The following is a 14,991-nucleotide window of genomic DNA, read 5'->3' on the forward strand; positions in this document are numbered from 1 at the left end:
TCCTTCCTTTCTTGACCACGCACTGTAATTTAAACCATTTTGCGTTTTAATTACTTGACCCAAATCGACTTGACTTTACGGTTTTAAAGAGGAAAAAATAAAAATGGGTGCATATTTTTAGCAAAAATATAATGTATATATTTTTAGGGAACTAAGTATAGTTTTTAAATTGGAGGATTAATATCCGACTTACCCCCCTAAAAAATGACGGAAAAAACGCGCATGCAAGACTCTCTTAGACATGGTCAAAGTGTGTGTATTGGTGTGTGCATTGAGTGTAAGTGACATATTTGGACTTTTGTGTAAGACCATGGGACTTAGTGCCTAAACTCGATTAATGACTTAACAAAGTATTATTTACAGTAAATTAACCGAATTAGTTAGAAAACTGGTCAATTAGACACTAGGTGATGACTCGACAAATAATCCGAACTGTCGGCAAAACGACAGGACTGGCGTCGCACTGTGTAGTGTAGCGCCAGACAATAGAGATGTCGCCAGGCGCCACACTCCACAGAGTGGCGCTACAGCTCATATTTTGGCGCCAATGCTGGAACTTCAATCTGAGACTGTTTTCGGTGTTATTAATCAACAGGGGTATGCCTAAAGTCATACTAGGTCAATTATGATTAAAATATTAGACTTTATTTACTCAAATTAATTAATCAATTAATTAATTAGGAAAAGTTCTTTAAGTCATTAATTTATTAAATCTCAACACAAGTCAAACAAACGGTTAAGAAATCATAGTATATGCACAAAAAATAATGCACAATTAGTCAAGTAGGCACAATATGATGCAATGAGTTTGCAACCTAACCATGGCTCTAGTTCTCTAAAGTTCAGGATATGGTTTAGTCAATAGAGGGTCCATAATTAATTGTCCAGATGCACCGCGCGGAATCCTAACCGTGAAGGGTTGGCGCGAGTGGATGGGACACCGCGAGATTTAGAAAAAAAAAAACTCGTTTTCCATGGTTTGGTGAATTCAACATTCTCGGATGTACCCTTTGTTTCTCAGAGCGTTCAATCAGGTAGATGGAGCATGAATTCCCAGAGGGTTATGTCCATATGTAGAACACATATGGGTTTCATAAAAGTGAGAAAAACTCAATCAGGAAGTAGGATCGAGCAAACAATGCGAAAAACTGGTCGAAATTAGAACGCATATTTCTGGCTCGGTATTGGAAGAATTTGGCCCCAACAAACAGAGGTTGGCGCCAGGATTTAGCTGTAGCGCCTGACGACAGAGTTGTCGTCTGGCGCTACAGTTAAAATTATGGCGCCAATACTCTGGCCCCTGGCGCTAATTCCTACATGCCTCAGCAGCTTTCTGTGCTCGATAAAATTTTCCAGTTTCGCACAGTGTTATTTCGGTCCTAGTTATGAAAGATATTTCTCAAATTTCCTACGTGTAAAATCCTATGTTTTTAACTCATTACGGATGGTCTTTCCAATGAGATCTTTTTTATGCATATGACAATAATGTTAATTAAAATTACGCACATGAAATACTTAGAACGTTTCGAGTCTCATCCACTCATTCTAAATCATTACCGAAACAAATTCAGGAATTAAAATAGAAATCCTCCCCAGTGGAGTCGCCAAAAAATGTAGGGAATATTTCAAGCGTTAACCCCTAGCTTGAACCCCACTGTGATCATACACTAAAGTACGGTGGCGTCCAAAGGGAAAGAAGATAAAGCAAAAGAGTCGCCAACAAGTTTTTTAGGAACTTGTAAACCGTTCACGATGTGAAGGTTACACCCCTTAACAATCCAAGAGATAGTCAACTCCATAAGGTCTTGAACCAAATAGGGTTCGGGGATGAAGGCACAAATCCAACCTAAAAGAGATTGAACCTGCCCTAATAATAGGCCTCTACTTTATTCTGATCGTATTCATGTGCGCTTTCTGACTAACATGCAATCAATAGGATTACCCTAAACCTGTTCATCTATGTTGGTTGAATATTAATGCACAAATAACACTATTATTGGCGATCACTTGAATCATAATCAAATTAACCCTAAACAAGATTATTAATTATCTTATTGAGCGTGATTACAAATACAAATTCCCTTTATACATGCAGTAACAATAAATTTAATCAAGCAACATAATATATAATCATCATAATAATAATAATAATCATAAAATTATAATAATAATAATATTCATAACCATAATCATGAATCATAAAAATAATAATAATCATAAATCATGTTAAAGCATAATAATAGCAAGATCCTAGGAATGATACTAACAAGATTAATAACAAACCCTAGCATGTCACTAAGCAATCAAAATCAAAGCTTTAACCCTAACACGATACTAACAATCATAAATATTAGGAAAGAAAATAGAAGACATCATACTTTTAATCATACTTGATATTAAAGTTACCCTAGACATGATACTAGGAATCATAATAACAACCTAAGCATGAACTCTATATCATAACATCAACAAAAACCATTAAAGTACTTACTTTGATGCCTCGTACCTCTTTCTAATAACAAAATACACGCGTTAGTAACTTCAAGGAAAATAATAAACAATTAAATTAAATTAAATTAAATAATGGAAATAGAGATTTGGGACCAAACCCTCAGAAATTAAACCTTTCACGTCTAGGGCGAAGGCAACTTCGAATATGGCTAGGTGTATCTAAGTCTTGCGAATGCGAAATTTTGTATTTGAGAGAAGGCTAGTTTAGAAAAAAGAGAGAGAATAATCAAGAGAATCTTGATGAGAGTTGGTGAATCAAAACGGAGTTTTTACGACGTTATTTATAAAAAAAATCAACCAAAAGATAAAATATCAAAAACAGATCGAGTTCTGACGCAAAAAACCGAGTTGGCGCCAAGTCTAGTGCCAAGCGCCAACAGCTGGCGTTTGGCGCTGACTCAGAAATCCACGCGTTTTCTTAAAATTAGATAAAAATTGTCGTACAAGAGGATATAATCGTATTTCCCTCAAAAAATGTTCTTTGATTCTAATTAAAACTATAAAAAGTCAACAAAATTCAATTTATCAATGCTAATTGATTTAGGAATGAAAAGAACCTTCTAGAAGAACCTAGAAAACTAAAACCATTCCTAATTGCATTAGGAACGATAAATCCATTAGGCCCTCCCCTAGATCATTGGGCCGCATATAAGGCTCAAACCGGGCCCAGTTTAGTAAATTGGCCATAACTTCCTCAATATTCATCGGAATTGGGCTTATAATATATCGTTGGAAAACTCTTGTCAAGCCCCATCCAACTACACTACTATTGGACCCATACCATGGACCAACCAAACTGGATTGACTGTTTTCTTAAAATAAGTTTTCAAAAACAAAGAGAAGAGAAAAGAAAATAAAACTATCCGCAACACTAGACTTTCCACACTTTCACTTCATTCGATTATGATTCGATATGAAATATACTCATCACTGGGTTTGGTTTTGGGGAGACACAAATGGGTGTCTACAGTAGGTCCGATACAAATAACTGATATTTGTAACGGGCGAAAATTTGACTGTTACAAATAAACCGTATTCATAACGGACAAAAATTTGTCCGTTACAATTACTGCTCTAATCGTAACGGCCAAATATGGTCCGTTACAAATCAATCACGTGTTAGGACACATTAGGGTTTTATTTCGTTTCTCCCATCAGCCATTCCCCCCCTCTATCTCTCTCTCTCTCTCGCTCATTCTCTCTCCTCAATCTACAACTTTGAATTGCAGATCTTCGTTATTTAGATCTGAATTGTGAATTTCTGTCAACTTATTTGGACCAATTATTTAAAGATCGACGTTTCGAGTATGATTTTTTTGGTATTCGTCCATGTATAATCTCTGAAATCCGATTCAAAGCGATGATGCTGAAGCTTGAGTAATTCACCTCCGTATTCAAAGCGATAATGCTGAAGCTTGAGTAATTCACCTCCGTCGAAGCTCCATTGTAGAAACTTATGAGCTTTAACTCCTTATTGAAATAAAATCAGAGGTAAATTCTGTTTTTTTTTTTTTTTCATTTATTAACCATTGAGTATCAATTTTTTAGATCATTATAGTCAAATTCAGGATATTTTGTGGTGAATTATTGAAATATTTGTTATATTGCTCAATTTATTAAAGATTATAACAATCAATTTTGCTGCTAGAATTTCTTATGTGCATTTGTCGTTGATAATCTTGAGCAAAAAGAATTTATTTTGATTTAAATGGGTTTAGGTTTAATAGTCGGTCTTCTCGGAGCACTGAAGCTCATTCTTAGTCCTGCCGCCGCCATCCAAGCCGCTATGCACCGAACCAATCGATTTGATTTTCAGTCCCTGAGATTTTCACTCTGGAGTACATTCGTAGGGTTCAAGAAGATTATTGGGAAGAATTTTCCCGTAATCCTTGGGTTTTTGCCCTAGATGTTTTTTGCACTCATGGTAATTCCATTCTCCTTATCATTTTAATGGTTTTCAATTTTTGTATGTTGGTGTATGCGTTTTAATTTGATTGATTTAGGGTTTATTGTTTTGTGCAAAATTAGGTGTGGTTGATATTACCCCTTTGCGTGCTATCAAACACCCACCCATTTCTACGCACCCACAGGACATTTTCGAATTCCTCTCTTTTGCGCCACGTTTTACCGAATCTTCTACAGGTCACTTTGAAATGTGGCCCTTGTTATGGTATCAATATACCTTATCTTTAGGCTGAGTGCCACTTTCTGTCGTGTTAAATACTTGAATATATGATTTTACTTGCTATTTGTTGTTTACTCTTGTTGCACCTGTGTGATGGCACTACGGGGATTGATGCTGTGGGGGTTGTTGTGGACTTGTGGGTTTTGTTAACCATGTAGCTTTCTCTGCTTAATTTTTGAGCTAGTGCCTGAATTACTCTAAATAATTCTGAATAGTTCAGCTGGCCATTTTGCCTTTTGTTATTGATATGAATGTTGTGGAATACGGGAGCGAGGGGAAGCATGTAACTTGATTTATTTTGGTGATTTTTCAGTGGAATGCCTGAGACGGAACTGATGATTGTGAAAAGCTTAAATAGAAACGACTGCAAGAGTACACTTCTTTTCAAGGGTGGTGGCAGTATTTTAGCACAGTTGCTGAGGGACTTGTCATCTTTCTGCGAATTTGGTGAGCAGATTTTGTTTATATATGATAAGATTTTGTTGAATCTGACCATGGTTTTATTGAATTTTAAACAATTTTATTTTAAAGAACATTATATGCTAGCATGGTTAAGCTCTCTATTAGTAATTATATTGTTCTTTGTTGAACAAGACTACAAGAGTAGTAATATGATCATAACGCAAAATCAGGACCATTATTATATAATAAACAATGGACGGCTAAAATTAATACAAAATATATGCTAGTAATGTTACACTCAGGGAATATTTATCTTTTTTTTTTTAATATTGATTTGTTTGTGATTTGGATCAGAAATCAGGTTCTGATCTGTATTGCTTATGCTTTGATTTGTTTTTTTTTTTTTTTTTTTTTTGGTGACTATCGAATGAAAAGTTGTTTGATTTTTTTAGCTTACTTTGAATGTTAATTTAGTTATTTCGCCAGTCTTTTTCGTTTAAATCAGTAATTTGTGCCTTTTTTTATTTATTTATGTCACTTGTGGAACTTTTTTACATTGGAGGTCCAGAAATTGATCCCTTTATAACTTAATAATTGAGCTAATACATATTTAGTTATTTCGGAGATTTGATAGTATGGTATAGATTAGCTCAAGAATCTGTTCATCAATCCTTCATTGATCGAGGTTTTACTTCGAGACTGCATTTGTTTGCCCTGGATGTAGTAAATCTTTTAGTTAAGTTTATATATGAATTAGTTAACTTAGTGGTCCTGATTGGTCCCCGATGATTACCGAGAAACCTAAGGCGGGGTGACAACCAAAAGTTGGTTTGCATGTATTATGTATAATACTAATTTATGTAGCCTTAGCTTGTAGGAATAGTATCTTAGTTGGACGAGCATGATCTGCAGTTGGTAGGCAAATAAACTAGTTATTCTTTTCACTTTTTTTTTTTCAAATACACGAGCAATACAAAAATTTCTCCACTCAACTCTTTCTTTAACAAAGCACATTTAACAGACAATGCCAGAAAGATAAAAGAATAGGTGCTCCAAATTCAGCTGGAATATTCTAGGATTTGAGTTTTGACAACCAAAAGTTTCCAGATTTTCAATAGTACCCCTTGGAGCTTCTTGTTTTTCTGTAATGTGGAATTGTGGAGTCGTAGCAGTGGTGTTGGTAATGTTAATGTGGTTTAGAATTGATTTCAGCCAAGGTTTTATACTGTTAAAGTGTTAACGACAACAACTTGTGCTGTGTACCCTGCTTGATGTTCCAATTAAAAATCAGTGAATGGTGCAATGTAAGTCATGGTAGTGGTAGGTTTCTATCTGTGTTATTGTCCTTTGATTGACCTGGTGCAAACAAGTTCAATAAAAAAAAGGATAATATACTCCATTTCAAGTTGTTAATTTGACCTATTAAAACATACAAGTATGTAGTTATGTACAGTTTGAGCCACAAAGGCTAGTAGAGTAGATGAAACTGATCTCGAATCTTGAGTATGTATAATTTCTAAACTTTCCCAACAATTGATATCCTTGTACGCCGTACTAAACTAATACTATTCCTAAAATATTTAAATATAGTCATTCCTTTTTATTAAGACTTTTATTAAATAAATCGGTAAATATGCTTAGATCATTTATTAAAAACCACTTATAGAGACGACTTAAAGAGAAATGATACAAAATAACTTAAAGGATGAGGCTATGTTGTAATAATTCTCCGTTGGTAATTTTTGTTTTTTATTTTCCACTAGGCTATAAATTCATAGACTCATAGGCTGGGAGGCATTACAATAATGCAATGTATATTTGTATGTAAAAGAAAAGAAGGATAAAAAGAAAAGTCGTAGGGTCATGAAAGTTGATGCAGTGAACTAGTGAGCAGTAGCTAAGCAGGATATAAATGTATTTTTTTTGCTGATTGTATAATTTTTATCTCGTATTCATAGTTATGACCCGGATTGTTCTATTTGCAGTTGGGACTTTGAGAATACCATTCATGCTTTGAAAAATTGTTCGTACGCAAAGGGAATTTAGAGTAAGTCTGATTATGAATTTGTTTCTTCCATGAGGTCTCAAAATGTGGTTGATTGGTGGGGTTCTATTTTCTTGGAGCTTGATGTTCCTAATGTGACTAATGTAATTGCCATCTGCTGGGCAATTTGGGGGGCTAGGAACTCGTTGGTGGTGGAAGGTGTGAGAAAAGATCCTACTGATGTTGTGCGTTATGCTTTGAAGACGATTGAAGAGGTTTATGAGGCAGGTTCTGCAGGGAGGAGTGCTGGTCAGACTGTGGCTGGGGGGGTTTCTGCTCCTGTTCGCTGGCAGGCGCTTGCTATGGGGGTTGCTAAGGTCAATGTGGATGCTGGGTTTGTGGGGGAGCTGGGCTGTGGTCTTGGTGCTGTGATTAGGAGTGGCGAGGGGACGGTTTTAGCAGCTGGGGTGCAGCAAGGAGAGGAAAGTTGGGAGGTGAGGGTGGCTGAAGCGCAAGCGATACTATGGGGTTTACGGTTGGCAGCAAGCTCTGGTTTGCAGGAAGTGATTGTGGAGAGTGACTGTCTGCAAGTCATTCAAGCTCTGAGAAGTAAAGAAGCTGGTTCTAGTGAGTTTCATTTAGTCATCAAGGATATTCTGTTAATTTGTAATAATTTTTGTTAGTGTTTTGTGGTCGTTTGTTAAAAGAAGAGGAAATAGGGTAGCTAACGAGTTGGCTTGTTTTAAACCTTGGCATGTGGGTCAACGAATGTGGCTTGATGTAATCCCGACTCATATCCTTGATGTAGCTTCTTCTGATTTATTTAATTAGTACCCGTTGAGGGTTTCTTCAAAAAAATAAAAAAATTAAAATAAAAAAATAAATAATTGTGCTATAATTTTAATGCAAGCTAGCTAATGGATTTTTTTTTAAAATTGGGTACAAATTATTTGTAACGGGCAGATACCATGCCCGTTACAAATAACGGGTTATTTGTAACGGGCACTTTAAATGTCTGTTATGAATAACGGGTTATTTGTAATGGGCACTTGAAATGCCTGTTACAAATAACCCGTTATTCGTAACGGGCACTTGAAATGCCCGTTACAAATGACCCGTTATTTGTTATTTGTAACGGACATTCCAAGTGTTCGTTACAAATAATGACTTATTTGTAACGGGCACTTGAAATGTCCGTTACGAATAACGGGTTATTTGTAACGGACACTGCTCATTACAAATAACACTAGCTATCCGTAATGGTGAAATACGTAACGCAGGATGCCCGTTTCGGATAGGCCTTTTTCGCCCGTTACGGATAGCTATTTTTCCACTAGTGATTTAATTAGAACTTCCTTTCCCCGTTTCGATAGAAGCCTCTCTTTCCATCCATTCAACTTCTTCCATATCCTCTCTTTCAAGCAGGTGAAAATGGCTTTCTTAGACCTTCCGATCATAGTAGGCAATCCTAGATACTTCTCATGTCTCTCTACTTCACGAACACCAAGAGTGTTAGTAATGCCATTCCTCCGATCACTAGCAACACATTTACTAAAAGCAACCTCTGTCTTCCCCAAATTAACTTTCTGACCAGATGCTCTTTCATACGTACTGATAATTTTAGCAATTTTCGAGCAATCCTGCAGAGTAGCTTTTGCAAACAAAATACTATCATCAACAAAGAAGAGATGTGAGATCCTTGGACCTGACTGACAAATGTTCGCCCCACTAAGCTTTCTCTCATATACAACTTTTGAAATCAGAGTAGAGAAAGCATCTGCACATAAAAGAAATAAGTAGGGAGAAATAGGATCACCCTGCCGGAGACCCCTAGATGGAGTAACCGACCCATAAATATCACCATTCACTTTAAAAGAGAATGAAACACAAGAAATAAAATCCATAACACGGCGAATCCAATTAGCACAAAAACCCATCTTGATCATCACCTTTTCCAAAAAACACCATTCAACTCTATCATAGGCCTTACTCATGTCTAATTTTAGCGCAATTGTCCCGTTTCTACCTTCACCTTTCCTTTTTATCGAATGAAAAATCTCAAAAGCAATCAAGGCATTATCTGTTATTAATCGCCCCGGAACAAAAGCACGCTGATTTATAGAAATAATCTCATCAAGGAACAACTTGAATTTATTTGTCATAGTTTTAGAAATTATTTTATTAATCACCAATTTTGCACAAGTCTAACAATATCAAGACCAAGAATATGCCATAATTTTTGAAAAAACAAGGCGTGCATACCATCCGTACCCAGTGCTTTATTAGGGTGCATTTGGAACAAGGCATTTTTTTTATCTCCACAGAAGTCGGCTCCTCCTCTAACACAGCATTCATAGCATCTCTCACCACCGTGCTCAACCCAGCAGTAGCTTCATCGAATTCGGTCGGATTATCAGAAGAAAAAAGGTTTGAAAAATACTCCGCAACAATATTGCAAATCTGCTCTTCATCTTCTCTCCAAACCCCATCATTATTGAGCAATCCATAAATGCGGTTCATTTTCCTCCGTCGACTCGCTTTCCGATGAAAATATGCTGTGTTTTTGTCCCCATCCCGCATTTCATTCGCCCGAGCCCTCGCATACCACTACGACTCCTCCAACCTTCTCAACTCACCCAACTCATCCAAAATCTTCTCACAACTTTCCAACATAGCTGCATCAACATGACCTCCTTGCACCTTTTAACAATTCTTTCTGAAGTCTTCTAATCTTCTTCTGTGTATTTTTAAAAGTGGAAGCAGACCACTTTTTTAAGGCCCAAAGCACACTGCTCAATTCGGTTATGCGTCTCTAAACCCGCACTTTCACCCCAAGCCTTCGATATCACTGCTTCACAAGATTCATTCGAGAGCCACATAGCCTCAAAACGAAATAGTTTCCCACCCTTGCCTCTATCATAGTAATTCAGAGTATCCAATAATATCGGGGCATGGTCAGACTCTTCACGCACCAAGTGTCTAACTGAGAAGTTTGGATGCATTTCACACCAATCATCATCACCCAAGAATCTATCAAGCCTTTCTCTGATTAAATTATCCTCCGATTTCCCCTATTGCCACGTGAATTTGCAACCCTTATACCCTAAGTCTTTCAACCCATAGACATCAATAGCATCACGAAAACCATCCATCATACATTCCCTCCTAACCACACCACTCTCCTTCTCGGACATACTAAAAATTTCATTAAAATCCCCAAACATAACACATGGGATAGTACACGAAAGTTTCAGAGTTTTCATTAAATCCCACGTTTTATGTTTGTTTGTGCTCTCCGGCCACCCATAAATACCTATAGCTCTTCAACTCGGGACCCCATTTCTATCACACACATCAACTGCAAAGTGGTGTATAGAATATGAAACAATATCAATGTGAGCATCACGCCACCAAAAACCCAATCCTCCCGACCTCCCAACACTACTAAGGGCCTGTTCCGATTGACTGAACTCAGCTGAACTGAACTGAACTGAACTGAACTTATTAATTAGTGATTTTTAACTACGAATTAGTGATCTTTGATTATTTATTGATTATTATGTGTATATACAAATGTACATATTATTATTATTTATAATAATAATAATAATATTATTATTATTATTATTATTATTATTAATTATTGATTATTATTATTATTATTATTTATTGATTATTATTATTATTATTATTATTATTATTTATTGATTATTATTATTATTATTATTATTATTGATTAATGATTATTATTATTATTATTTATTACTTATTGATTATTATTATTATTATTATTATTATTATTATTATTATTGTTGTTGTTGTTGTTAATATTATTATTATTATTATTATTATTATTGTTGTTGTTGTTGTTGTTGTTGTTGTTGTTGTTGTTGTTGTTGTTGTTGTTGTTGTTGTTGTTGTTGTTGTTGTTGTTGTTGTTGTTGTTGTTGTTATTATTAGTGATCTTTGATTATTTATTGATTATTATGTGTATATACAAATGTACATATTATTATTATTTATAATAATAATAATAATATTATTATTATTATTATTATTATTATTATTATTATTATTAATTATTGATTATTATTATTATTATTATTTATTGATTATTATTATTATTATTATTATTATTATTTATTGATTATTATTATTATTATTATTATTATTGATTAATGATTATTATTATTATTATTTATTACTTATTGATTATTATTATTATTATTATTATTATTGTTGTTGTTGTTGTTGTTGTTGTTGTTGTTGTTGTTGTTGTTGTTGTTGTTGTTGTTGTTGTTGTTGTTGTTGTTGTTGTTGTTGTTGTTGTTGTTGTTGTTGTTGTTGTTGTTGTTGTTGTTGTTGTTGTTGTCGTCGTTGTAATAAGAGCTTAAAAGAATGAAATTTGGCTTTATATCATTAGCAATATTATTAGACGTAAATTAAGAGCTGAACTGAACTGAACTGAATTTCAACGGAAGAGAACAGGCCCTAAGACACATTCCATTGTCGAAACCACACCTCCTTTTAACTCTCTCCAATACACTACTATCAATCTTCGTTTCCATAAAAAACACTACATTCGGCCTTTCCCTCCAACACAAATATCGGAGGGCTCTCTCTGTCCAAGGGTTGAATTGCCAACCCCTCGAACATTCCAACTTAAGAGTTTCATTGCTCTTCGAGGGTGTGGCCACCACCACTCCCCTCTACTTTGTTTATACTGCTTCTAGTAATAAATTCTAAAGCCCCCTTCCTCCTCTTGCAAGTCTGATCATGTATCACCATATTCGACCCACCCCTCTTTCCCCCACCCTCACCACCATTCCCACCCTTGTGGTCAGCAGCACCCCTTCCCCTATACCCTTCCTCCATCCTAGCTACCCTTTTCCATGTCCTTTGAGTTTTATTTTTGCCACCCTTGACACTTATACTCTTACCCGCCCCTGCTTCAACACCCTCACTAAAACCCTCAGCTCCACACTACCCGCACCTACACTCTCCATACAACCCCCCACATTCTTCTGTCTGCCATAGTCACCCAACACCATTATCCTTGACACCAGCCATAGCAACATCAAGAGCCTTGTTAATACCCTCTGGGAGAGGGTCTGTCACGCTATCAATTAAGCCCCTTGGCCTTAGGACTTCCTTGTTGTTAGCCACATCAAAAACAAGCGCAAGCTTGGCTTCTCGAGCTTTAGGATGCACTTCCTTAGTAACCTCTTTTCAAGTTGCAAAAAATAATTTCCTTGCAACACCAACAGGAGCCAGCTTAATTGGTTTAACCGAATTTGAGCTCGAGGCACTCTCCCCTCGAATGGCAACCAATTTCTCCCCCCGAATGGCAACCAATTCCCCCCCCCCCCCCCCCCAAACTCTCTCCTTCTCATGAACAGAAAATAACTTCAAAGATGGTTTTAATGGAGAGGCCCTAAGCCAAGTCCCATATTGATACACAATTGCACTAGCCGAATAATCATTCACTTCTTTAGCTTGACACTCCTTGTCAGTGTGGTTTAATCTACCACAGAAGAAGCAAAAGTCGCCAAGCCGTTCATATTTGATATCGACCCATTGAGACTTCGAACCATTCCCAGCCACAAAACCCCCCTCCAGGGCCGTTTCTGATATTTTAGAGGCCTAGGGCGAACTAATATATTGGGGCCCTATTATTTTTTTTGAAGGATTATTGGTGCCCTATTTTAATTATATGTAACTAATTCTCAAATTTTGTTACTATGAAGTATTATTTTTTAAAAAGTAACTACTCTAATAACTATCGATTCCCACTAACTTTCTCCGGCTATATGTAGAGAACTACTAGAATTAGAAAGGAGAAAACCACTTATAAGTTGTCACCAGAAAATTCTCTTTTTTTTCGGGATGGTAAACAATGATCATCTTAGCTTTGCAAGCCATTGTGTATGGTTGAAAAAATATAGTCCGTTAATTGGGAAATATACTTCATACAATTGACATGGTAGCTTTTGGTTGGCTTTTCTTTTCTCTCACTTCTCGATCTAGGTTTTTTTACTTGGATATTGTAAGATTATTACTTTGAATAAATAATTTACTTTTAGCTAACTCGCTATTAATATATATTGTGTTATTAAGTATAAGTATTTTGTACAAAGTAAATATAATGCATATTTGCATATATCACTACTAAAAACAATAAGTACATAAAGTACCTAAAATTAACAACAAATTTGTGCAGATACAAGTATCTCACATAGCAAGCCAATTAGTCAAAACAAGACTGATATATTTCAAAACTAATTTGGTTACTAACGTTATGCATGGGTCATAAGATAATGTAGAGATAAAAATATATTTTTGATTGATAATGAAAAGATAGTGAAAAGGGAAGGACGAAAGTGTTTTATTCAGAGTAAATGACAAAAAGGAATTTTTTCCAAAAATACAAGGGAGTGGTAATCGAACTTCCGACCATATAGAAAAGCCTACTCTTTTCTTTAATGCTGGCTAGTAGGACAAATCAACACACCAGGCACTTATTGCATTTAATTTGATTATAACAAAATTTTAGGCTACTTTTTGGGGCCCTGGACAGTCGCCCCGGCTGCCCCGGCTCAGATACGGGTCTGCCCCCCTCCTGAGGGGTTTATGAACATCAATCTCCACTTTAATTCGCATAAATTCCCCCCACCCTAAAGGGTTAGAATCATCTAATTCAAGAAAACCATCAAGGGATTCACCCAAATCGAACATAAACGAAGCACATCTCCTGTTAAACGGCACATCAAAGAGACGAATCCACATTGGTGAGGAAAAAAATTCAATTTCGGACGGTTGCTCCCCTCCTTGGATATCTCCTAACAACAACAACTTGCCATCAAAAAACCATGGCCTACCCTCCATAATCTTCTCTTTATCTTCCTTCTTAAAGAACTGGAACACGAAAAGATTCGTATCGATAGCATTTATTGCTAATTGTCACTAATCTTCCATATAGAATTCAATGTTTTCTTCATCGCTTCAATACTGAAAGTTTTGACCGTACATAATTTGCCCACGAGCGCTAGATGAATCTGATCATTCGATCCAACACCCAAATCAGCATTCTCACCACTTCCAACAACAATTTCTTCTTCTTCCATAAGAGAAAACTTCTCCCAATCCTTGATTAAATCCGATTCCATAATTCGAGATGACACAAAGATTGAAAGACAGGGCACAAAACACGATTTCTCACTGAAAACTGAACGAAACTACACACCCTAGACAAGGACTACTCAACCCTAGTCGAGGGACTCTTCAAAATATTTAATTAGTTTAAAATAAAGAGAGAGTATTAAAATATGAACTAAGTATATATTAAAAATATTCCCTCCATATTCTAATGTAATAATTTTCTTAAAAGTACAATATTAATACTTTTAATCTTTATATATTTTATACTAGCACTCTTTTCACTAACCTTAATTTTTATGAATTGAAATTATTTTTGCTAAAGTGAAACTATTTTTAATGTTTTAAGGTAAAAAAAGCCTTAATTTACATCATTTATTAAAATATGGAGTAACTTTTTTTAATTACTCCATCCGTCCCATAATATAGTTCATGTTTTCCTATTTTGGAGAACCAAAATATTGTTCTTGTTTCTATTTTTGAACAATTAGTAAAGATCATTATTATACCCTCACTTTTTTTCTTTATTCATTGTACTTCTTATTTACCTTTGAAATTTGCAGATGCCTTCTACTTTATTCTACTTTATCTCTGTAACTTTTGACTGTAGTTGTACTTTTCACTTTAATTAATGTACTTTATCCACTTTTTACTCCTATTTTTTAAATACCGTAAAAAAATACAAACAAGAACTATATTTTAGGATGGAGGGAGTACAATATTTATTATTGCGGTTATTATGAAATAAACGGGG

General features: G+C 35.4%; 2 protein-coding genes across 5 annotated transcripts; one reads left to right on the plus strand and one right to left on the minus strand.

Moving 5' to 3' along the window:
• Positions 1-3,630: 3,630 nt before the first annotated feature.
• LOC110688807 lies at positions 3,631-7,909 on the plus strand. Of its 4 annotated transcripts, none has more exons than XR_002504679.1 (5): positions 3,631-4,002; positions 4,230-4,435; positions 5,010-5,143; positions 7,084-7,145; positions 7,282-7,909. XR_002504679.1 is itself a non-coding variant. In XM_021865562.1 (5 exons), the coding sequence occupies exon 5, from the start codon at positions 7,175-7,177 to the stop codon at positions 7,763-7,765; it is 591 nt and encodes a 196-aa protein (XP_021721254.1). In that variant the 5' UTR covers positions 3,634-4,002; positions 4,230-4,435; positions 4,540-4,681; positions 5,010-5,143; positions 7,084-7,174; the 3' UTR covers positions 7,766-7,909. The 4 variants fall into 4 exon arrangements, 3 of the variants coding, with proteins under 3 accessions (XP_021721254.1, XP_021721253.1, XP_021721255.1); XM_021865562.1 differs by adding an exon at positions 4,540-4,681 and having other exon boundaries at positions 3,634-4,002; positions 7,084-7,909; XM_021865561.1 differs by having other exon boundaries at positions 3,634-4,002; positions 7,084-7,909.
• A 495-nt stretch (positions 7,910-8,404) lies between these two features.
• On the minus strand, positions 8,405-9,662 carry LOC110688870. The gene is made up of 2 exons (XM_021865630.1): positions 9,345-9,662; positions 8,405-9,193 (listed from the first exon to the last, which is right to left on the minus strand). Exons 1-2 carry the CDS (start codon positions 9,660-9,662, stop codon positions 8,405-8,407), a joined length of 1,107 nt encoding a protein of 368 aa, XP_021721322.1.
• Positions 9,663-14,991: the final 5,329 nt, after the last annotated feature.

The sequence above is a fragment of the Chenopodium quinoa genome, unplaced genomic scaffold (genome assembly GCF_001683475.1).
Source record: "Chenopodium quinoa cultivar QQ74 unplaced genomic scaffold, ASM168347v1, whole genome shotgun sequence".
Classification (NCBI taxonomy): domain Eukaryota; kingdom Viridiplantae; phylum Streptophyta; class Magnoliopsida; order Caryophyllales; family Amaranthaceae; genus Chenopodium; species Chenopodium quinoa.

Bases quoted from the DNA above. Each gene is read 5' to 3' on its own strand.
- LOC110688807 (XM_021865562.1), top strand. From the start codon at position 7,175: ATGAGGTCTCAAAATGTGGTTGATTGGTGGGGTTCTATTTTCTTGGAG.
- LOC110688870 (XM_021865630.1), bottom strand. From the start codon at position 9,662: ATGCGGGATGGGGACAAAAACACAGCATATTTTCATCGGAAAGCGAGT. The intron at 9,194-9,344 runs GTATGCACGCCT...TCTATAAATCAG, and splicing joins TAAAGCACTGGGTACGGATG to CGTGCTTTTGTTCCGGGGCG.